The sequence below is a fragment of the Siniperca chuatsi genome, linkage group LG1, assembly GCF_020085105.1.
Source record: "Siniperca chuatsi isolate FFG_IHB_CAS linkage group LG1, ASM2008510v1, whole genome shotgun sequence".
In the NCBI taxonomy this organism is placed as follows: Eukaryota; Metazoa; Chordata; class Actinopteri; order Centrarchiformes; family Sinipercidae; genus Siniperca; species Siniperca chuatsi.
This window is the reverse complement of record NC_058042.1, coordinates 33702821-33726012: the sequence shown is the minus strand read 5'-3', so window position 1 is coordinate 33726012 and position 23192 is coordinate 33702821. Positions and strand designations below refer to the sequence as shown.

Sequence of the window (23192 nt, the reverse complement as noted above, 5' to 3'; positions counted from 1 at the left end):
TTATTGCTTAAACCTAACCAAGCAGTTTTATTGCCTAAACCTAAGCAAGTTTTGTTCCCTAAACCTAAATCTCGCGAGAGTTTCCGCAAATCCAGGGTTACCATCTAGACCACACGACAGTATGCTAAAAGTGCTAAAGCTGCGAGCATGCGCACAGAGACGCTTCTGCTGGTGCGTTGCATTCAACACCTTGGAAAAAGTGGTAGATAGAAGGCTCCTCACACTGGTTCTTCTCAGACTTCGGTTGATAATCACAAGACGACCACACAGAAGCCTCGTCCGGAATAGGGTAATATTCACACTGCTACTATTTGCAGATATGACTCTATTGCAGGTTTTGTGTGGTGCATGGGGCAGCAGGGGTCCCCTTGGGAGGGCTTGTGCTGGTGTCTGACGCTATAAGAGGGTCCTCATTCCGCTCAAAAGGACTGTAATGATTTTCAATACAGTATCTTATTTTAGGGGTCCCAACAACAAAGGTGTTGGAACCTTATTGTATTTGTTGTGGCTTTTATTGTTATTAGGGGTCAAAGCAGCAACAGTGTTATTATTATTACTACTCCGTCTGTAAACGTAGTTGTTGTGACGAAAAATAAAATAGTTGCCGCCTTAATAACTTTCCAGAGTTGTAAAATCCTGTCTGTGAGTATCACAAACTATTGTTACTGCATTTTGGCATCTAATAAGCCTTTAAGTGCATGGAGCCAGGATAGTGACTTTAAATTTTTGCACTGAAAATAAAATGTGTCTTTGAAAACAACATTAGCATTGAGACACCTGTATTGGCACTGAAAAAATTATTGCCACTGAAAAAAGTTCTACAGAAAAATAATACTGCATTCAAAATTTTTTTATGTTGATTTTTTGCATTCTGATGTGTTTTTCAATGACAATCTTCAGATTTTTGCTTCATGTCAGTTTTGTTTCTTCACTGACAATTTTTTTACACTGACAGTTTTTTTCCTACCCTTTAAAGCATGGCTGATGACACCTGTCATATTACCCCAGACGGAGCAGGAAAGGCAGTACAACTATATGTACTCAATGACAGGGTCGATCATTGAGCACTGCATAGGAGTGCTCAAGCACAGGTGTGTGTGCCTTATGTTTAGGTTAAAAAATTCAATTCAATTTTATTTATATAGCACCAATTCATAACAGAAGTTATCTCATTGCACTTGTCCTCTAGAGCAGGTCTAGACCATATTCTTTAAAATATCATTTATAGAGACCACACAATTCCCACCAAGAGCAAGCATTTTGACAACAGTGGCAAGGAAAAACGTCCTATTAAGAGGCAGAAACCTTGAACAGAACCAGACTCAGGGTGGGTGGCCATCTGCCGCTGCCATGTTGGGTTGAGAGAGAGAGAGCATACCATAGCACAATGCAAATCCCACATTGGATTTTAAAATAATAATAACTGAATGGTAGTGGTAATATTAATAAAACACTAATAGTAATAATAATGATAGGAATAATAATGATAATAATAGTAATAAGACTAATAATAATAATTGTAGTAGCAGTTGTCGAGCAGGAACATGGGAGCAGTAGGAGGCTCGCAATCATAGATCCAATCTCTGCAGCTCCGGAGGCAGAAATACCTGCTGAAAGCGACAAAAGGAGAGAGGAGAGAGACAAGAAAGCACAAAACTACGAAACAGATGTCAAGTTAGTAACATGCATTAATGGGATAAGAATGCATACAGATGGAGAGGGAGAGGAGCGTCATGGGAAGTCTCCCAGCAGTCTAGGCCTATAGCAGCATAACTAAGGGATGGTTCAGGACTCACCCAAGCTAGTCCTAACTACAACTTTTATCAAAGAGGAAAGTCTTAAGTCTACTCATAAATGTGGAGATGGTGTCTGCCTCTTGAACCCAAGCTGTGATCTGATTCCACAGGAGAGGAGCTTGATAGCTGAAGGTTCTGGCTCCCATTCTACTTTTGGAGACTCTAGGAACCACAAGTAACCCTGCATTCTGGGAGCATAGTGTTCTAGTGGTTAACAAGGTACTATAAGCTCTTTAAGATATGATGGTGCCTGACCATTAAGAGCTTTGTAGGTGAGGACAAGGATTTTAAATTCTATTCTGGATTGTACAGGGAGCCAGTGTAGAGTTCTTGTCAGTACACGTGCCACAGCATTCTGGATCAACTGGAGAGTCTTAAAGGACATATTCCGGCAGTTAAAGGACAAATCCAGATCAAAGATAACTCAGAGATTCTTTACGGTGGTACCGGAGGCCAGGGCAATGCCATCTAGAGTAACTATATCTTTAGATAACGTGTCTCTGAGGTATTTGGGGCCAAGTATAACAACTTCAGTTTTGTCAGAGTTTAACATCAGAAAATTGCAGGTCATCCAGGTTTTTATGTCCTTAAGGGATGCTTGAAGTTTAGGTAACTGGTTAGATTCATTTGGATTGATCAATAGATATAATTGGGTATCATCCGCATAACAATGAAAGTTCATGGAGTGTTTCCTAATCATATTGATTAAAGGAAGCATATATCAGGTGAATAGAATTGGTCCAAGCACAGAACCTTGTGGAACTCCTAACTTTGGCGTGCTTGGAGGATTCACTGTTAACATGTACAAACTGAGATCGATCTGATAGAGCTTAGTGTGGTTTCAAATATGCAACATGTCCACCCCCTGTTTATTTTAACTTACACTTAAACTGGTATAGGTTATCAGAGAGTAATGTTATGGGATGATGCATAGCTGCTGCATATAGGCATGTTAATGACGTTTTTTTTTAGATTCCACTGCTTGCACAGTGAAATCAGGATGGAGCCAGATAGGGCATGCACCATCCTGTGTGCAGCAGCTGTGCTGCACAACCAAGCCAAGAGGGTGACTCTCCCAAGCGAGGATTTGGGACCAGTGGAGGCAGAGGTGGAACATATCAGAGAACAAGCCACAGAGGAGGATGTGACGGCTCGCCTCATCAGAAGCAATAGAATAGAATACAAAAGAATATGTATTTTCCCTAAATCAACCCATGCTCCAAATGAAGAGACAACAACTTGCCTGACTTGTCCTGGCGAAAAAATATGTAAACAGCTTGTAAATAAATTATTTATTGATTAAATTGTGTATGTTAAGAAATAAAATAAGATTGCTGATGTAGATTTTAATTTTTTTTTTTTTAGATGTATGGGATTAATTCAGGGATTTATATTTATTTAGATCTATGGGATTATTTAGATGTTCATAAACAGACTGTCATTCTCGATTGTGTAGCTGGTAACAGTAAGTTTGTAACCATAGCAACGTGAACGGCGTGGCAACTATCAATGGTAGAATGTGTCAGCGTGGACGCGCATCGTCTACGCTGGGCGTACATGCGCCTAGTCGTAGTTTTAGATGGTGCAACAGATGTAAATATTTCAATCACAAGGCTGGACGTAGCTAAACGCGGCGTAGGGGTCACACCCAACTTTTTACATCCAGCTGGTGCAACGGGCTGCATTACGGTTGCTCATCTTTAGTCATTGATGGTACAAATAAATGTGCATAGTGACGTCTAGTGGTAGGACTGGTAACATTACAAGCAGACACAGATTTGTAAATGATTGTTATTGATAATGAAATTGAAATGGAATGGGATAAACAGTGCATCATCATGATACAGTTAACTACAGGCACTCAAAGTGAGCCATAATTTAGCCTAATATTTTGGTTTGTGTGCTCCACGAACTAGTCTGCTGGATTGCAGGACCTTATTGGGGCCTGCAAGTGGTAACTGGCCACGCCTGTCCTATGATGTGGTAACTGAGTGCAGACCGTGAAGGCAGCATTTATGTGAGTCACATGACAGTCCAGCTTCTCCGACTGCTCTGATACACACCTAATAATCATGGTAAGCAGTTTTCCCAGATAGAATAGTATTCTATGCATTTGCATGTTTTCTTCGGATACCCGCCTGTGTTCAGTTTCGGTCAATGGAACAACTAATCTCAAGTGTCTACCTTAAGATGATCTAAAATCAGACTTGTAGCTATGTGAGCGGTATTATGGCCTAACGTTAACGCTTCTGAGACAACGTCAGAAAGCGGTTAGCTAGGCTAACAAGCTACCAACTGATTGCAAGCGAGTAGCTAGGTGTTTTACTTAAACGTTTATTTTATTCACGTTATCTATGAGGCATGCATTATACCCTGATATTATTTGTTATGTGTTGGGCCAAATGAGCCAGTAAGTATAACCTCTGAGATTTCCGGGACAAAACAGGTGACAGTGTTAAACGTAACGCTAGCTGTTATTAGCCTACGCTTCCGCTTTGCTGTGTCATATTTCACTGAAGCTGTATGTTATGGCCTGGACTCATTTCAGCGTAAACAATTAGGAATTGTGTCAAATGGTTAGCAGCAGTGTCATGCCCAAAAGGCCAAAACACATAATGTTATATTTTTCATACATACACTGCCGCTCAAAAGTTTAGTCACCTGTTATATTGATGTTTTTCTTCTTTCTTTCAAAAATGGCTAGTTTGACAGATAAAAACAGTAACTATACATCAAATGTCTTATTTATATTTGAAAGAGTTTTAGTATAATTAAATGATTCTAACTTCTTGATTGCAATTGCTCTAAATATCTTGGAAACCTGCAACTAGATTGAATAGGTTTAAACTGACTATTTGTCAGTCCGTAGTATGTTCAGCTGGTATTCTGTTATCCAATTCCAATAGTGCTAACCCTAGACTTAACCTACTATTTCTATTTTGAAGTTTTAAAAATAGCTTTGCTAAAGCAACACATCTGTTAAATCCATCTTGTAGGCATTATTGTGCACTTGACACTGAAACAGGAACCTGTTCCTATTTAAATCTGCACATATTATAATGCTAAGCTTCTAGTTTCTTTTACCAATGACTGCTGATTTCTTTTATCCGTATTTAACTGTTGCTCAGAGGTATCTTTGTCTCTTTCTGCCCTTTCAGTTGTCTGTCTGGTTGTATAGCATTGTCTGTCTGGTTGTATAGCGTTTTGTTTTCCAAGTACAAAAACATTACATTTTTTGCAAACCCTTAGTACAAAATAACATCTATTTGTAAAGAAGACTTTCTAGACTTTGAGCAGTACTTTATATATGTAGCCTACATATATGTACGAATATATTTCGTGCGGACAGGCCTGTGCCATCTGCAAGTATTTAAGTTGTGTTAGCTACATTTTATTTGATCGCGCTACAATGGAAATTACTTATTACTTATACTTATTTATTTTGGGTAGCCAGGGTTCTGGAAGTAGAGGTCCTATTCATGTTTTACACAGAACAATGTCATTGGCAGTTTGAGATGGTGGGCGTTAAACTTTGCTGTTTGGAACATCCGTCCAAACATTAAATAAATACATTAAATATAAACTTTGGCAAGTTCATTGTTTTAAACCCACTAATTTTATATCAAGCATAATGTGAAGCTTATTTTAATTCTCCATGAAAAGAACCAGATAACGTGACGTTGTTGAGGTCCTCCCACGGTTCTATTTTTTGTAATCCAGTCCAGTCCACTGCTAAGTAACAAAAGTTACAGTAAAAATGCTGTTTAATGATCTTGTTTTATTCTACAGCATTATGTAAAGAACTGCTGCAGAATAAATCAACTTCAAATAATTTGTGTGGTTTCCCTGGTATTACAGCCAACTACACAGCAGTCTCCCCAGGATGAACAGGAGAAGCTTCTAGATGAAGCTGTGCAGGCTGTCAAGGTCCAGTCGTTCCAGATGAAGCGATGCCTGGTAGGATGATTTCAGTTTGTTTTAAATTTAAAAAATGGTTGTGATAATTTTTTAAACCATTGTCTCTCATCCCTGTTTTGTGCACTGCACCCCTTGTGATGAGCTGACCAACCTTAAGAACCCCTTTGCTGAGGGAAAATACTGGCATCTTCAGTGCACATTTTTAAGTCCACATATCAGTTTGTTTTTTTTGTTTTTTTTTCGGAAAATGGATGCCTCATCATACCTTAAAGGACATTAGTGTCTTTACTTTGCAAATCTATATTGAGGTGATTTTAGCCTGCTGAATAAGCTAAGCAGGCTAGTCAGTTACGGTCCTTCTGTTTTGCCGGAGGATGGAAGGGCTCAGGGAGAAAAGATCTTGGCTGCGTTTCATTAGTAGTTTCACATCCCCTCATTCACTTCCCCTCAGCCCCTGGTAGTGTTTCATGATAAAAGATATACAGAGTCTTTTGTTAAAATCTTGCTTGTTTCCATGTGACTGGTTTTTATACATGAGGTAAATATAAACAGAGATGCGCATACTGTATAGTGAATATGCGTGAGAAGTTGAGGGAAAAACCGTAATACGTAAGTGGAGAGATATAATGAATGCAGATGCTTTCATACAGAGCATGAGGGCTCACTGAATGGTTTGCTAAGTTTGAAAATGATGAAGAACGTATGAGAGAAACTCTATTGGTAGAATGCAGAGTTCCACAGACATGGAGAATCTATGCCAAAGAGCATTGAAGCTGTTCTGGAGGGTAATGGTGGAACAGCACCAAGATGCTTCCTGTGTGTTGGGTGGGTTGCTCAAATGAATTCTAAACATGAGAAACAGTGTCCACCATTTCTTTTGTCATTCATACCAACATTTTCAAATTTTCATTTTTTGAAGTCTCAAAGATAAAGGGTTGCATTACGTTTAAATCAGTGCAATTACATGTGCAAGTGTGCACATTGTAAAATTACTCTGTTGTGCGGTCTGCAGGACAAGAACAAGCTGATGGATGCTCTGAAGCATGCCTCTAACATGCTAGGTGAACTGAGGACCTCCATGCTTTCTCCAAAGAGCTACTATGAGCTCTGTATCCTTTACACTTGTAGGTAATGCATGTTGGAAATTGCAGACAGATACAAGTTCAACATCAAGCAATGTTGACTGTCCTTTCCCTTCCGTAAATTCTAAACTCCAGGGAAACTAACAACAGAAAAGACAACGGCCCTCATTTATCAAACGAACGTACGACAGAAAACTGGGCGTATGCTCATTTCAACGCTAAGATCGGCATTTATCAATCTGAACGTGAGCGGAGGCTACGATCAAATCTCACCTCAATTCTCACCTCGTGTATGCAAGTTTTTGAGTAAGTGTGGACTCAACAAGAGCTTTGACAGTCATCAGAACTCGACAATGGTAGATCTGGTTTTGATGGAAGACATTTACGCACGCCTAAGACGCGAGAGAATTTTCCGGGACCGCAGGGATCTCTTCATGGAGAGTGACGAGTGGCCGTTAAGTCACTTGTCCTGCTGGAGTTATGCCACAATTTGGAGCCTTGGTTAAGGAGAGAGACCTAGCGCTCAAATGCCATACCCGTACAGGTGCTTGCCATGTTGGGGTGTTTGGCCACTTGGGCCACTGGGACCTTTCAGCAGGAGATCGGGAATAGGTCCAGTATATCCCAACCATCAGCAGAACAATGCCAGCAGTGTTGGCTGCTATAAAGTCCCTTTCACATAATTACATCAGGTTTGCATACAATGATTCCCAGCAAACTGTGATTAAGAGATTTTATGAGATTGCTGGCTTTCCTAATGTGGTAGGTACAATTGATTGTACGCATGTGGATATGAAGCCACCATCCGCTAATGATTACGCATTCATCAATTGCGAAAACTAACACTCTATAAATGTACGGGTAATTTGTGATGCTGGGCTCTCTCTCCCTAAAGTGGTAGCCAAGTGGCCGGGGGTGGGGGGTGGTGCACCACTCCTTCATATTCCAAAACAGCACTGCAGTGCTGGAGTCCTCTCAGTAACAGTAAGTAACAATGGAGGTAAATTAATATTCTGAAAGTATTCCAATGACTTAACGTTTTGGTGTGATTCTTGCACTAGGTGACAAAACTTATCCCCTCATCGAGTACCTCATAACCCCACTGACAAACCCTACGACAGAGCAGGAGCGCAGGTTTAACAGTGTGCATATACGCACACGGGCCACGGTGGAGCGCTGCATCGGGTTGCTGAAGGGCAGGTGGCTCTGTCTCGGATGAGCAGGGGGGAACTGTCTGGCCTGTGGGGTTATGCACAATACTGTGCTGGATAACAGGGTGCCATTTGATGTGCTGATGCAGCCAGAGGAACATGTGCCGAGATAGCCGTGGCCAGCACAGCCCCAACTCGGGGCTATACGAAGGAGACAGGACCTAATGCATCGCTTCTAAGATGTAAAGTGTACCTTAACACTGAAAACACAATACTTATGTTTAGAAAGTATGCTATTCAATAGGGACAAAGACAGTGCACAACGTTTGGTCAAACATTTTATTTATTTGGTCTTGCGCGTTTAATGTTTTCATTCATCTCTTTTAATGTGTCGTTAATTGCTAGAAGTGTATGATTAATCAACGCCGTTAACTGTCAAATTTTGGCATGGTATTCCAGGACCTGTGCTGTTACAATCGAAGGTTGTGGTGGACCCTGGCTCCAGGCCGCTTTGTGTAGCCGAAGGCTGTGATCCACCACTGGTGCCTGGCTCTGATTCACCTGAATCATCATTAATAAAAAATAAATAAACTGTGTAACTATGTAAACCGTGTAATTTTAAAAATATAGTCTAAAAAAAATATAGTCTGCTTGCTGCTGTGCCTAAAGGCAGCAACACACTTTTTGGTGGTGAGTTTGAGGTCTGACCTTTTTTTTTCTACTTTTTTTTTTTCTTTACCTAAATGTAAAGAATTGCGACATATTATTACTATTATATATTCGCCTATGGACATCACATATGTATAAATTAAATATTCAAACATCAGCTGGAGTTCTGCTGTCCACAGCAGCGCTATTGACCGCATCTGTGATTTATTTATTTATTTATTTATTTATCCCCCCCAATACGGCATTCTTCTATGTCCCTTTTTTTTAATGCCCCTTTTTAGGCTGCCAATCAGAATTACTTTATTTGATTGTACAAGCGACGGAGGGGTCTCAATCAAGGTCAGAAAAGTTCCTCTTCTTTGCCGTGTTCTGCTTCTCCAACTCCAGGGGCAAGTCCTCTGAACCCAGAATATTTAAGGATGTGATATTTAAATGATTGTTTTCAGCCGTCGTCACAGTTATGAGCAAGCGACCATTCCTAAGCTGTGATTGGTGAGATACTATCGTTTCATAAATCACACGTGTAAGATGATTTCTGCACTCAGATCTGCGCTGGTTTCTACGTTAGATTGATAAATGAGAGCCAACATGAGCAACCTAGTAGAAACAATTCCAACTCCAACATGGTCTTCAGCTTAGTGAGATAGCTTCTCTTCTGACTACACCAAATATGATAAGCAACCTGGTCCAGCCTTAAAGTAAAAGCAGCTCATGTCAATTACTTAAAAAAAAAAAAAAAAAAAAAATGGTGTTCATTATAGACATACACAACTAGCACAGCAGTGCAAAGCACCACTCAGGTTCAGATCAGGCAGGCAATTCTTTCCGGAAGTCATTCTCAATTGTGAAAAAATGGGACGGGAACTAGAAATTTAAGCTACTCTGTGTTACATCTACCTGAGTATCTGTTAATAGCTAGTTTCACCTGAAACTATTAACAGATACTCAGGTAGATTCCTTCCTGAGGGCAGGGCTTATGTAACAGAGTAGCTTAAATTTCTAGTTCCCGTCCCATTTTTTCACAATTGAGAATGATTTCCAGATGGGAGCCAAAACGTCTTGATTCTGAAAACAGTCCAGATGACTACGACTGAAACCTTTTCTACGAACTTAATACTTACTACTACTTAATACTGACTTAATAATTGAGTAAATGATGCCAGATCTACCTACTTCTCTAATCTTGTGTCAAACAGTCTGCGCGATCCCAAAATTTTATTTGACACTATTAGTAATATTGTTACTTCTGCTTCACCTGATTTTTTTATTTTTGATTTTTTTCAAGGAGGATTGCAACAAATGTCTTTCATTTTTGTTGATACGATTAATGACGTCAGATCAAACCTCTTCCCCTCACTTTTCCCGCCATCGCATGCTCCTCTCGGCCATAATCCTGGATTGTGTTGAATCTCAGTGCAGCTTTTGATACTATGGACCATCGTATCTTTGTTGAGAGACTTAATCACTATAGTTACAGTGATTGTGTGTTGGGCTGTGAGTGCTGCCAAAACTTGGGTGACCTATGCAGTACTGTGCCTGAACACATCCTGTGTAGACACTTGACGGTGGACTGAAGCTGAAGATGCTGTGCTACTGACATGTTGCAAGCAATTATTTTTGTTTGTGGATGATTCATGTTGGGTTTGCAGTGGTCCCTAACAGTTTTTTTCAGATATGGCTATCTCAGACGAACTCCACTACCTAGAAGTTTACCTGACTGATGAGTTTGCCAAGGGTCGGAAGGTGGCAGATCTCTATGAGCTGGTCCAGTATGCAGGCAACATCATCCCCAGACTGTGAGTGTCACCTTAACTGAACTTTTATCAAACATGAAGTAGCTTCAGAAAGTATTCAGACCCTTATTTTTAGTTGAAGAAATGTTTTCTTTTACCAGTCTACACACACAATACATCTTAATACATTGTTGTAAATCATTTAAAATGTAAAAGCTTTTAAATACCGACATACACTGCAGTCTGTAAGTGTTTTGACAGTAACACTTTTTTTGCCCTGTACTCAAGCACACTGGATCTGACATGAAACAATGTTTGTGAGGTTTAAGTGCTGACTTTACATGTTCATTTACATTAGTGATGGCTAGTGATTTACCTGGATGGGGCTACAGGCACTGAGGGCTTCTGCTTACATACTAGCAATGTTATTGTTTGGTGCACTAAGCTTTGACTATAGAAGACTGTTACATTTACAACAAATTAAAATCAGACAAAGTAAACTTTTAAACAATTAAATCAGAAAAACAAACACTCTATCCCAAAAGGGGCTTTAGTCAGAAAGGTAAACATTATATATTGTTGATCATTTTAAACACACCTGTCGTCTAATTCCCGCTGGTGACAGCCGGCTGTCAGAAACCCCAGAGTGGTTAGTAGCCTACTTGTATTTGTACTGGGATGGAGTGTAGCGATTGTGCGAGAGCTGTCATTAGCTTTATTTCCAGACTTTGCAAATTTTGCAAAAATGTGCAGGTGGTGAAGTGTCTCGAGTGCACTCTGTGCACCTGGCAGCATAGTCATGTTCACAGTGATTTTACACACACAAACATCTAAAATAGTACTTGGTATTATGTGCATGGTATTAAAAGATTTTATTAAACTACTGACGCTCTGTTCTGCAATTCTTTAATGCTATTTGATGTAAACTTGGACTCTGATAATTGTATCAGTTACCTCTCTCCTCTGCGCTCCGGGAGTGGGGATGTGATGGTGAGAAAGTGCTGATGAAATATTGGGCAGACTTTGATTTAAGATTTGAGTTGGCTTATATCTTTTCAAATTGAAAGGTGCTTATGGAATAGTGCATCCGGAAAGTATTCACAGCGCTTAACTTTTTCCACATTTTTTTATGTTGCAGCCTTATTCCAAAATGGATTAAATTCATTATTTTCCTACCTTTCCTTTCCTAATACCCCATAATGATCACATGAAAGAAGTTTGTTTGAAATCGTAGCAAATGTTTCTCTGTGGAGAGAGGAGAACCTTCCAGAAGAACAACCATCTCTGCAGCACTCCACCAATCAGGCCTGTATAGTAGAGTGGCCAGATGGAAGCCACTCCTCAGTAAAAGGCCCATGACAGCCTGCCTGGAGTTTGCCAAAGGCACCTGAAGGACTCTTAGACCATGAGAAACAAAATTCTCTGGTCTGATGAAACAAAGATTTTACTCTTTGGCCAGAATGGCAAGCGTCATGTCTGGAGGAAACCAGGCACCGCTCATCACCTGGCCAATACCATCCCTACAGTGAAGCATGGTGGTGGAAGCATCGTGCTGTGGGGATGTTTTTCAGTGGCAGGAACTGGGAGACTAGTCAGGATCGAGGGAAAGATGAATGCAGCAATGTACAGAGACATCCTTGATGAAAACCTGCTCCAGAGCGCTCTGGACCTCAGACTAGGGCAAAGGTTCATCTTCCAACAGGACAATGGCCCCTAAGCACCCAGCCAACATAACAAAGGAGTGGCTACGGGACAAATCTGTGAATGTTGTTGAGTGGTCCAGCCAGAGCCCAGACTTGAACCTGATTGACATCTCTGGAGAGATCTGAAAATGGCTGTGTACCGATGCTCCCCATCCAACCTGATGGAGCTTGAGAGGTCCTGCAAAGAAGAATGGGAGAAACTGTCCAAAAATAGGTGTGCCAAGCTTGTAGCATCATACTCACAAAGACTTGAGGCTGTAATTGATGCCAAAGGTGCTTAAACAAAGTATTAAGCAAAGGCTGTGATTTTCATTTCATTTTTTATTTGTAATAAATTTGCAAAGATTTCAAACAAACTTTTATGTTGTTATTACGGGGTATTGTTTGTAGAATTTTGAGGAAACTAATGAATTTTAATCCATTTTGGAATAAGGCTGTAACATAAAATGTGGAAAAAGTGAAGCCCTGTGAATACTTTCCAGATGCACTGTAGGTGCGCACGTTCTCCCATGAAGTTTGTTTTTATATATCACAACTCTTGCGTGGGAAGTGGCGCACACCTCTTTCAGGCCCCGTTTTGTGCGTATGTTGCTGTTATAAATGAGACCCCAGAGCTGTGCTCTCAAGAAATATATTTTGCTAGCAGCAAAATGCCCCCTCAGTATAACAGAGCCACCGGATCCCCTCACTGTGGGGGTCAAGCATTCAGGGCTGTGTATCAGTCACTATCACTTCTTCATCTGGTCCTCTGTCATCCTCCCTCTGCTGCTAATGTGAACAGATTCACTGCCTGACAGTTACCTCTGGTAGAGGGAGGAGGGGCTGGTTGGGAGTGGAGGCTGCCATCTCAGCCAGCAGCCAAAGTTTACTAGAATTAGCCAAATTTTGAGATACGTGGCTGTGTGGTAAACAAAATATGATGCACCAACAGCATCGGTAAAACTAGGCACTAGTAAAGACACTGCACTGTCTGTACTAGAACTCACAAGCTGTGAAAAAATTTAAGTTCCCTACTGCATCTTCACTACCTGCTGCGCTTTGATTATCAGCTGATTGAGTCAACATCATACCTGCCCCATATATGACACATCAGCATGCTGCCTCTCATAAATAGGTGTTTCATACAGATTTTTGTTTGAACTTCTTATCAGATCATGCATATTTGCTTTGCCCCTGTCTCCCCAGGTATCTGCTAATCACAGTGGGTGTGGTGTACGTTCGCTCCTTCCCCCAGTCTCGTAAGGACATTCTGAAGGACCTGGTCGAGATGTGTCGTGGTGTCCAGCACCCACTCAGGGGCCTCTTCCTCAGAAACTACCTGTTGCAGTGTACCCGCAACATACTGCCAGATGACGGAGAGCAGTCAGAGTAAGCAAGTCAAGCTTTTTCTCTTTATCTCTCATCCACTGCACTTTCCCTTAGCATGCTATTAGTAAATGGTAATAGTTGGCTTTAATGGCAATACAATTTGTCTCTCATTCACCGATGGCAGCATGCTACCATGCAAGGTGCTGGCCTGACCATCGGGAGCAATTTGGGGTTTCAGTGTCTTGCCCAAAGACACTTCGACATGTGGGAATTGAACTGCCAATCTGTGCTCACTGGACATCCCCCTCTACTTCCTGAGCCACAGCTTGGAAGAGATTGGAATGGAATTCCAATTTAATAAAATGAGATGCTACCATCAGAATTCACTCTGCAATTACTGACAATCTCCATGTCACTTTAGGTTTGAATACAGACCTCTTCTATAAACTACCAACTCAACAGCACCGTAACACATCCTTTGCAAGACATTGATTTAAGAAAGGTGTTGGTGGTGTTGAAGTGGTTAACACTGTTGCCTCACAGCAAGAATGTCCTGTATGTTGGAAATAGTCCCAGCACGTAACTCCCTCTAAAAGCATTTTATGCTTTTATTAATGTAGTGGAAAGTTTGAATATTGCAATGCAATTCTGGAAACAATCTCACACGATTTTAATAAACACATAAATAGTGTCAAATATTTCGATGAAGTTTGATCATGTTTGACAAGTTAGGACATGTTTGTAGAGTACATATTACGCTAAGAAATTTCGACGTATTTCAAAACCTTTTACACCATTTCATTAAAGAATCTGAACAATCTGAGAACACATTTTGTTAACAATTTAACACACCCTTTAGAAGTAATTCATTTAGCACATTTTGAAAGATATACATAATTGACCATAGGTTACAGTGAAGCAAAGTTTAGTCACATTTTGCAAGATGTGTTGCAAAAAGATTGAAAGATTGATTTGATTTCAACAATTTTTTGAAATTGGGAGAGCAGTATTGCTAAAATTTTAGTTTTTTCCTCAATCACTATCAAATTTCAGGTGTTGACTTGGAGATCATGTCAACTTAATTTCAGAAAAAATATTGCAGTCAATTATGAGATATAAACTTTTTGAGCTTTTGGTGACCCCTGGAGGCAGAATGTCCCATTTTGCAGCGAACCTCAAAGCTAGCATCCGAACACCAAATTTGGTTACCATAGCTTAAACCTTAGGTTTTCAAAGTGTAAAGCGCGGGAGAATTGAAGGGGGAGAGACATGAGGCATACTGTGTGATGTGAGAGGGACATGCTGGGGTTCTGAAAACAACGGGAAGTTAGTTATTTTAGTTTGGCTGTTGATTTGGCCCACATATCAACATGGTCAGCAGTTGGAGCTGCAGCAGTGACTGTGACACACAGCTCATGGAGGCAGTTAGAGTACTTTGGATTCATCTGAACACAGAAATTATACTTACATTTTTAGATTCAGTGTGACTTACACTTTCACCTGTACGTGCTCAGATCCCAAGTCTTTGCATAGCTTTGTAAAACACCGGCTGTTCTTGGCACTCCATTTAATGTAGTTCACCACTTTGATGACATTTTTCAAAGTTTAATCGAACACTGGCACCATATACCTTGGCTGCCAATGCACATTTTGTGCAAAAAACAGTGGTTCCATGTTGCATTCGGTGCCCTCTCAAGAATCCTCTTCACCACCCCTGAATGTTTTCCGGTCATGGAGGCAGTGCCATCAGTTGCGATTCGCACACACTTTTCCCAGCACAGGCCCACCGAACCCAGATACAAGTCCACAGTGCTGAAAATGTCCTCTGCCTTTTGTAGTGGTGGGGAGGTCTCTACTGCAGCAAAGTTGTTCCTGTAAGTCTCTCTCCCACATATGTCTCACATGAACAAGAAAAATCGTATGGTTGGCAAGATCCGTGGATTCAGCCATCTGTAAGGTATAGTAAGTGCTTGCCTGGATGTGCGCTATGGTCGGTTGTTTTTATGTCACCAGACAATTTTTAAATGCTATGGTATCATTCGATAGTGGTATGGTCTTCAGCTTATCAGCTGCTGATTGATCCAGCACCTCTCTGACCATGTCTGTGGCGGCAGGTAAGATAAGCTCTTCTGCTATTGTATGGGGTTTCCTGGCCTTTGCGATACGGTGCACTACGTGGTAAGATGCCCGGAATGCCTGTCTTTGAAAGTACTCCACTGGTTTGTCTTTGCACACTGGATGTTTCTGTTCTAAAGTTTTTCCTTGCCACTATTGCCAAATGCTTGCTCATGGTGGGATTTGTTGGGTCTCTGTAATTACTATTATAAAGAGTGCAGTCTAGTCCTGCTGGAAAAGTGCAATGAGATAACTTATGTTAGGAATTGGCGCTATATAAATTGAATTGAATTCTAAATGACGTTTAAATTTTGATGGTTTCATGCTGTCTTATGCAAGGATTTCTGGGATTACTGGGGTTTCATTCCCTTTTTATCTTCAGTGTAGGTAAATCGATATTTTACATACTGTGTCATACTTTACTTAGCCATTTTGCCTATGAACGACAATGTACACTTAGCTTGTCACTTTGCAGTCAATTTTATTTTATTTAATTTTTTTTAACCACACACCCATTCAGAACGAGTCTGCAACCCACTTTTAGGTCGCGACCCACCAGCTGAGAAACACTGATCTAGAGTAACTATATATTTAGATATTGTGTTTGGGGCCAAGTACAGTAACAATAACTTCGTCTGAGTTTAACAATAGAAAATTGTCGGTCATCAAGGTTTTTATGTCCTCAAGGCATGCTTGAAGTTTAGTTAGGCACGCTTTAGTTCATCTGGTTTGATCGTTAGTTGACAAATATGGAGTAAAAAATGCTTTTTTGTAAAACACTATTTTTTAAGAAAAAATACATATATTTATGTAGTGTGAAATCTGATATTTGAGAAAATGTAAATGTTGTCAATTCTTTCACTGATTTTTACATTTTCACTGAACTGTACCGTAAATGTGTCCTATGGTGTGACCTAACAAAAATTAAGAAAAAAAACCTTTTAATAATATAATATACAAATAGTATGAGAGAGATATATCGTCATTGCTAGACACTTATTTTCGTATAGTGTTATTTATTTAATATGAAATTATGAACATTATTTTTTCCCATGACTTGATGGACGTTTTCAGTAGATACAAGTCAAATTTTGCTGTCATCTTTTCAAAACTGCTGAAAATGATACCAGTTTAAGATGAGTGATGATTATATCTCCCCTAATGCAATACTCAACTGTTGTTTTAAGATATTTTGAGATAAAAACAAATTTTTGGTTCTTCATTTTCTTAAAAAACAGAAAACAATAATTTTTCATGAAAATTAACTCTGACTCCTTGATGGCACAAATACTTTTAAAACTTGAACACCAGAAAAATCTCTTAATTTAATTCATGTATTTAATTTAATTTTAAAACACAATTTCAAGAATTGTTTATAATCAGATGCTTGAAACAATTTTTTTGACACCAAAAAAAGTCCATTTTAAAGATGGTGGCAATGCATTTACTGATTGAACATTAGCCATTCAAGAGGTGTGAGTCGTGAATAGTAAATGCAGTCAGGTTTCTCTGGCTAATTAATTCTTGTCACCTTTCTGGATCATGCATCTCATCTCCATGAATCACCATGATCTGACCAACATATGGCTTGCCATCATATTGTGCAATCACAAATTTCCCTTCTGTAGACGTATTTTCTTCTTCTTCAAAGGAGTCATCCAATTCAGGGGTTTTTTTGGGGTTTGTGGCAGGAGCATACTTTGGGATATATATACAGAAACAACTCCATTCAATTCACTTTTATTTATATAGCGCCAATTCATAACAGAAATTCTCATTGCACTTTTCCTATAGAGGAGGTCTAGACCGTACTCTTTTATAATATTAATTACAGAGACCCAACAAATCCCACCATGAGCAAGCATTTGGCAACAGTGGCAAGGAAAAACTTCATTTAAGAGGGCAGAAACCTTGGACAGAACCAGACTCACGTCTCTCTGCAGGATCACTCCTGGAGGTGATAACATGTATGACAACAGGTCCATGTAAAACAAAGAAATGTTTAACTATTTACTGCATTTTAAATGTCAATACTAATTATTAATTTTTATCTTGTGTGACAGTGAAAATGCCACGGTATATAATTGGGTATCATCTGCACAACAATGAAAGTTTATGGAGTGTTTTCTAATAATGTTGCCCAAAGGAAGTGTGTGTGTGTGTGTGTGTGTGTGTGTGTGTGTGGTGTGGTGTGAAAAAGTGTTTGCCCCCTTCCTGATATCTTATTTTTTTGCATGTTTGTCACACTTAAATGTTTCAGATGATCAAACAAATTTAAATATTAGTCAAAGATAACACAAGTAAATGCAAAATGCAGTTTTTAAATAAAGGTTATTATTGAATTAATTAATTAATTATTAATTTCTCTAGCTACACCCAGGCCTGATTACTGCCACACCTGTTCTCAATCAAGAAATCACTTAAATAGGACCCGCCTGACAAAGTGAAGTAAACCAAAAGATCTTCAAAAGCTAGACATCATGCCAAGATCCAAAAGTAATTGAGATCTATCAGTCTGGAAAAGGTTATAAAGCCATTTCTAAAGATTTGGGATTCCAGTGAACCACAGTAAGAGCTATTATCCACAAATGGCGAAAACATGTAACAGTGGTGAACCTTCCCAGGAGTGGCTGGCCGACCAAAATTACCCCAAGAGCGCAGCGACGATTCATCCAAGAGGTCACAAAAGACCCCACGACAACATCCGAAGAACTGCAGGCCTCACTTGCCTCAGTTATGGTCAGTGTTCATGACTCCACCATAAGAAAGAGACTGGGCAAAAATTGCCTGCATCGCAGAGTTCCAAGACGAAAACCACTGGTGAGCAAAAAGAACATCAAGGCTCATCTCATTTTTGCCAGAAAACATCTTGATGATACCCAAGACTTTTGGGAAAATACTCTTTGGACTGATGAGACAAAATTTTAACTTTGGAAGGTGTGTGTCCCATTACATCTGGTGTAAAAGTAACACCGCATTTCAGAAAAAGAACATCATACAAACAGTAAAATATGATGGTGGTAGTGTGATGGTCTGGGGCTGTTTTGCTGCTTCAGGACCTGGAAGACATGCTGTGATAAATGGAACCATGAATTCTGCTGTCTACCAAAAACTCCTGAAGGAGAATGTCCGGCCATCTGTTCGCGACCTCAAGCTGAAGCGAACTTGGGTTCTGGAGCAGGACAATGGTCCAAAACACACCAGCAAGTCCACCTCTGAATGGCTAAAGAAGAACAAAATGAAGACTTGGGAATGGCCTAGTCAAAGTCCTGACCTGAATCCTATTGAGATGCTGTGGCATGACCTTTAAAAAGGCAGTTCATGCTCGAAAACCCTCCAATGTGGCTGAATTACAACAATTCTGCAAAGATGAGTGGGCCAAAATTCCTCCACAGCGCTGTAAAAGACTCATTGCAAGTTATCGCAAACACTTGATTGCAGTTGTTGCTGCTAAGGGTGGCCCAACCAGTTATTAGGTTTAGGCGGCAATCACTATTTCACACAAGGCCATGTAGGTTTGGATTTTGTTTTCCCCTTCCCCCAACAACCTTCATTTAAAAACTGTTCATTTTGTGTTTACTTGTGTTATATTCAAACGTTATTTAATAATGGTCCGATGATGAAAAAAGAGTCTGTGGAAAGACTATTAAATGTTCAGTTTCAATGCCATATGCCAGAACAAGGTTGAGGGTGTGGTCAAAACAGTGAGTGGGTTTATGAACACTCTGACAGGCGCCAGTCAAATCTAATAATGAGAGCAATACTAAAGCTATCATTATCTACGTCCACATGAATATTAAAATCACCTACAATAATTACTTTATCTGTTTTTAAGGACTAAACTTGATAAATACTCTGAGAATTCGGATTAAAATTCAGAAGACGGACCAGGAGCGTGGTACACTATAACAAATAGAACTGGCTGTAGTGTTTTCCAGGTTGGGTGTGGAAGACTAAGAACAAGGCTTTCAAATGAGTTATAATTTAGTTTAGGTTTAGGTTTGGTTAATAGGCTTAAGTCGAAGATAGCTGCAACTCCACCTCCTCGGCTGGTGCCTCGAGGAATTTGAGCATTAATATGACTGGGGGGAGTGGATTCATTTAGGCTATTATATTCTTAATAACCCAGCCAGGTTTCAGTAAGATAAAATAAATCAATATGATAATCTGATATTAAATCGTTTACTAGTACAGCTTTAGATGACAGAGATCTAATGTTTAAGAGTCCACATTTAATTCTCCTATTTTGTAGTACTATTGCAATGGTGGTGATGTTGTACGTTTTGGTTTTTTTTTTAGGTCTTTTTCTTACTTTTTATTTTGGCTTTAATCAATTTAAGTGGTTGGGGGGCAGACACCATCACTATGGGGTTTTGGGTTGGTAACTGCTCTAATGGAAGCGCAGAGAAGCGTGCAGGGCTGCAACTCTGCCTCCTGGTCTCAACTCTGTGTTTTCATGGTTTTGGTCCACTAATAAACTCGGTCAGATTTCTAGATACAAGAGCCGTTCCATCCAAAATGTGATGAATGCCGTCTCTCCTGATTAGACCAGGTCTTCCCCAGAAAGTACGGCAATTATCTACAAAGCCCACATCATTTGCTGGATACCACTTCAACATACTTGATTGATCCCCGAGGGGAAACAACTTTCATTTCCAATTCACTAAGCCTCGCCTCCAATGTAACAAATATACTACATTTATTACATGAGAGCTTACTGCAGCACGTCGACCATTTCCACCAAGTTCCTGCCCATCACGTCATGTTGCACTGTTGTTGATGTTGCATATCAATATGTTTTTGACATTAATAAGTTAATAGCAGAACTATTTACAAATGTGAGTGGAGCGTTGTGTAACTGTATCTCAGTCTGTGTGTGCATAATCAGATTTGTAAATGTTTTTTTTGTTTTTTGTTTTTTTTTCTTCAAAAGCTCCAAATCTGTATTCAGATTTGCAAGTTTATTGAGATTTGGAAATGTGTAGACAAATCTCTAAATGCGTAGATAGATATTAATGACTGAAAAGTAACAAAGTATTTTGTTCCAAGAGCTGGACATACAGATAAGTCATCAGTTACAACTCAGGCAGGCCTCTCAATTGGCTTGTCTTTTTACACGTGATTTTTTGCTACACAAACGTGTGGCAATTTGCAAATGTGTGTGGAGATTTGTCTGTGTGCCTTAGTAGCTGTACAGCCAACATACCACCAGTCAGCGGCAACACTTGCAAATCTGAATACAGAATTGGATATTTTTTTTACACATTTACAAATCTGATTACACACGCACGGATTTAGATACAGTTAAACAACTCGCCACTCACATATATAAATAGTTCTGCTACAATAATGGCCCCATGACATGACAAAACAAAAACTTAAATAATCGGTCCGGTGGGAACAGTAGCTGCTTGCCCAGGTCAACACGCATTTCCCATGCCTTTCCAGGAGTAAGCAGAGATGATGTCTTTCCTGCTGCTGGCTTCTGTCTGTTCTCTCCTGGCTTGACAAAGGGAATAAGCGGTCGCTGGTAACATGAGGAGTTGTTTGCCCCCACCCTGCACTTCTCCAACAGCTCCGCCAGCTTCCTCAGTACACGGTTGTGTCGCCACCTGAGGCGCCCCTGCGCCAGTGCAACCTTGCCCCTCGACAGTATGTGCTGGAGGCCAGCGGGCACTTGTCCTCACTCCCAGACCACTGGGAGAGGTTTCGGGGACATGGTAGAGTGTCATATGTTGACCTTATCAAGAAGCTGAGCCGTGCTTGCGCAGTTAAAACAAAGAGATAAAATAAAGATTAAATAAATTAAGACACTGTATGTTTATATAGTACATATTACGCTAAGATATTTATTGTCATTACATCCTCAATTTCCAAACATATTTTCAAACTTTTTTACAACATTTCATCTCAAATCAATTTTAGTAGCATTTAAAAAAATCCTTTAGGCTGTTATAGCAGCACCATGGGGTCAGTTAATGTTTTTTGTCATCTGAGTAGCGGGTGAGACTTGTGAAGTGTCTGCCTACTTTGTTGTTGCGGTTTCTGAGCTCCAGATACTTGTAGGGCAAGAGCATAATAATAAAAGAAATAAATTATTATTATATTACATACAACTCCAAGCACCTGCAGTGCTTGGAGCCCTAATTAGTGAGTTTTAGAGGTGTTGATAGGTGCTTTTTTCACTTTGGACAGAGCCAAGATGGCTTTTCCCCCTGCTTCTAGTCTTTGTGCTAAGCTAACCACATCCTGTGTCCAGCTAAACACACACAGACATGAGGTTGTATCTGAACTTCTTGTTTCACTTTTGGAAAGAGTGAATGTTGAAATTTTTTTTTTTTAAAGCTTCTATGTGCTAGAAACATCTTCCGATGTAATCATTGCATCACGGTATTTCATCCATATCTACTGCCTTGTTTGGCAACATACATGCCACATGCCAATGTGTCGGAGTGTTTTTAACTTTAGTCTTTGAATATTTTGACATGCATCCCTGTTCTAAACTTGTAGCCTTTACTCCACAGGGGATCCGAGGAGATGACCGGTGATATCAATGACTCCATTGACTTTGTCCTTCTGAACTTTGCGGAAATGAATAAGTTATGGGTTCGAATGCAGCATCAGGGTCACAGCCGAGACCGAGAGAAGAGAGAAAAGGAACGACAAGAACTTAGGATTCTGGTGGGCACCAACCTAGTTCGCCTCAGCCAGCTGGAAGGTGTCAATGTGGACAAGTACAAACAGGTGTGTTTGTGTCTGTTGTTTCTGATTAGATTAATTTTGAGATTAGATCCTTATAGTGGCGATATTTGTCTGCAGTGATATAACTTTGGTTTACACTCATTTCTTCCAATGGTTTAAGTAAGATTATAATTTCAGTTTATATTGATTTATTTGGGTTTAGAGAAGACCTAAAGTTTAGTTTAGTATGAGGTTTGGTATTAGAGGTAAGATTGTCACATTTGGCATATTGTCATTACACAATGTCTACACAAGTGGCATAGTGAAAGCAGCACGTCAGTAGCACAGCAGTTTCAGTCATCCATCGGTATATACAAATAAATATTTAATTAAAGGTCAAAGCTTATTCCATTGTCAGATAAGTGTTTTGGAGGTGATATCTATCATAAAAAAACCTGTAATCCGCCCATAATACCAAATATTACAAAAATGGAATAAAACAAATTAAAGTGATCACTCTGTGAGAAATCTGGGCCAAGATAACTTATGTCAATGCGTCGAAAAATCATTACGGTAGGGTGTTAAATATGCAGGAGGTGCGCTCCAGTAGTCAACAATGCACCGACCGGTCGTTGAGACTGGCCGATCGGACTTAATTTTGTACACACAAGCATACAAAACAGCACAAGAGCCATGATACTTAAAAACACCCTGCACATGTCCAGATCAATCATGCTATATACATTATTGACAGGAGATAAAGTCAGACACACTGATCAGCTATTAGATTTTTTTGTATGCCTTATATCGTTTATTACAGCATTATAAATGCTAATGGATGATCAGTAATCTGTTTTTTTTAAGACCACTCCAAATTTGAAATTTTGTTGCTTCCAGGTGCTGAGGTGCATTTGCAATGCGTCTTGGCTTATTCAAACCTGCATAACCTGTAGAAGGAGACTCCCTCCTCCTCTGGATATCACATTATGCTACTGTGGAGCCCACACATTAGCATTAAAGTGCATCATTTTGTTGG

At 39.8% G+C, this 23192-nt stretch overlaps 1 protein-coding gene across 2 annotated transcripts in view; it reads left to right on the top strand.

The window, feature by feature from the left end:
* Nucleotides 1-106: 106 nt before the first annotated feature.
* Nucleotides 107-23192, top strand: part of vps35 (VPS35 retromer complex component) — a 42919-nt gene continuing 19833 nt past the window's right edge. Inside the window, exons 1-6 of one of the 2 annotated variants that reach the window (XM_044189092.1) lie at nucleotides 107-289; nucleotides 5655-5753; nucleotides 6727-6823; nucleotides 10289-10412; nucleotides 13238-13420; nucleotides 22000-22219. In XM_044189092.1, the coding sequence (XP_044045027.1) occupies nucleotides 122-289; nucleotides 5655-5753; nucleotides 6727-6823; nucleotides 10289-10412; nucleotides 13238-13420; nucleotides 22000-22219 (891 nt within the window). In that variant the 5' untranslated portion in view covers nucleotides 107-121. Of the gene's footprint in view, nucleotides 290-3723; nucleotides 3872-5654; nucleotides 5754-6726; nucleotides 6824-10288; nucleotides 10413-13237; nucleotides 13421-21999; nucleotides 22220-23192 lie in introns of those variants that run through there. The other variant, XM_044189101.1, reaches the window with a different exon arrangement.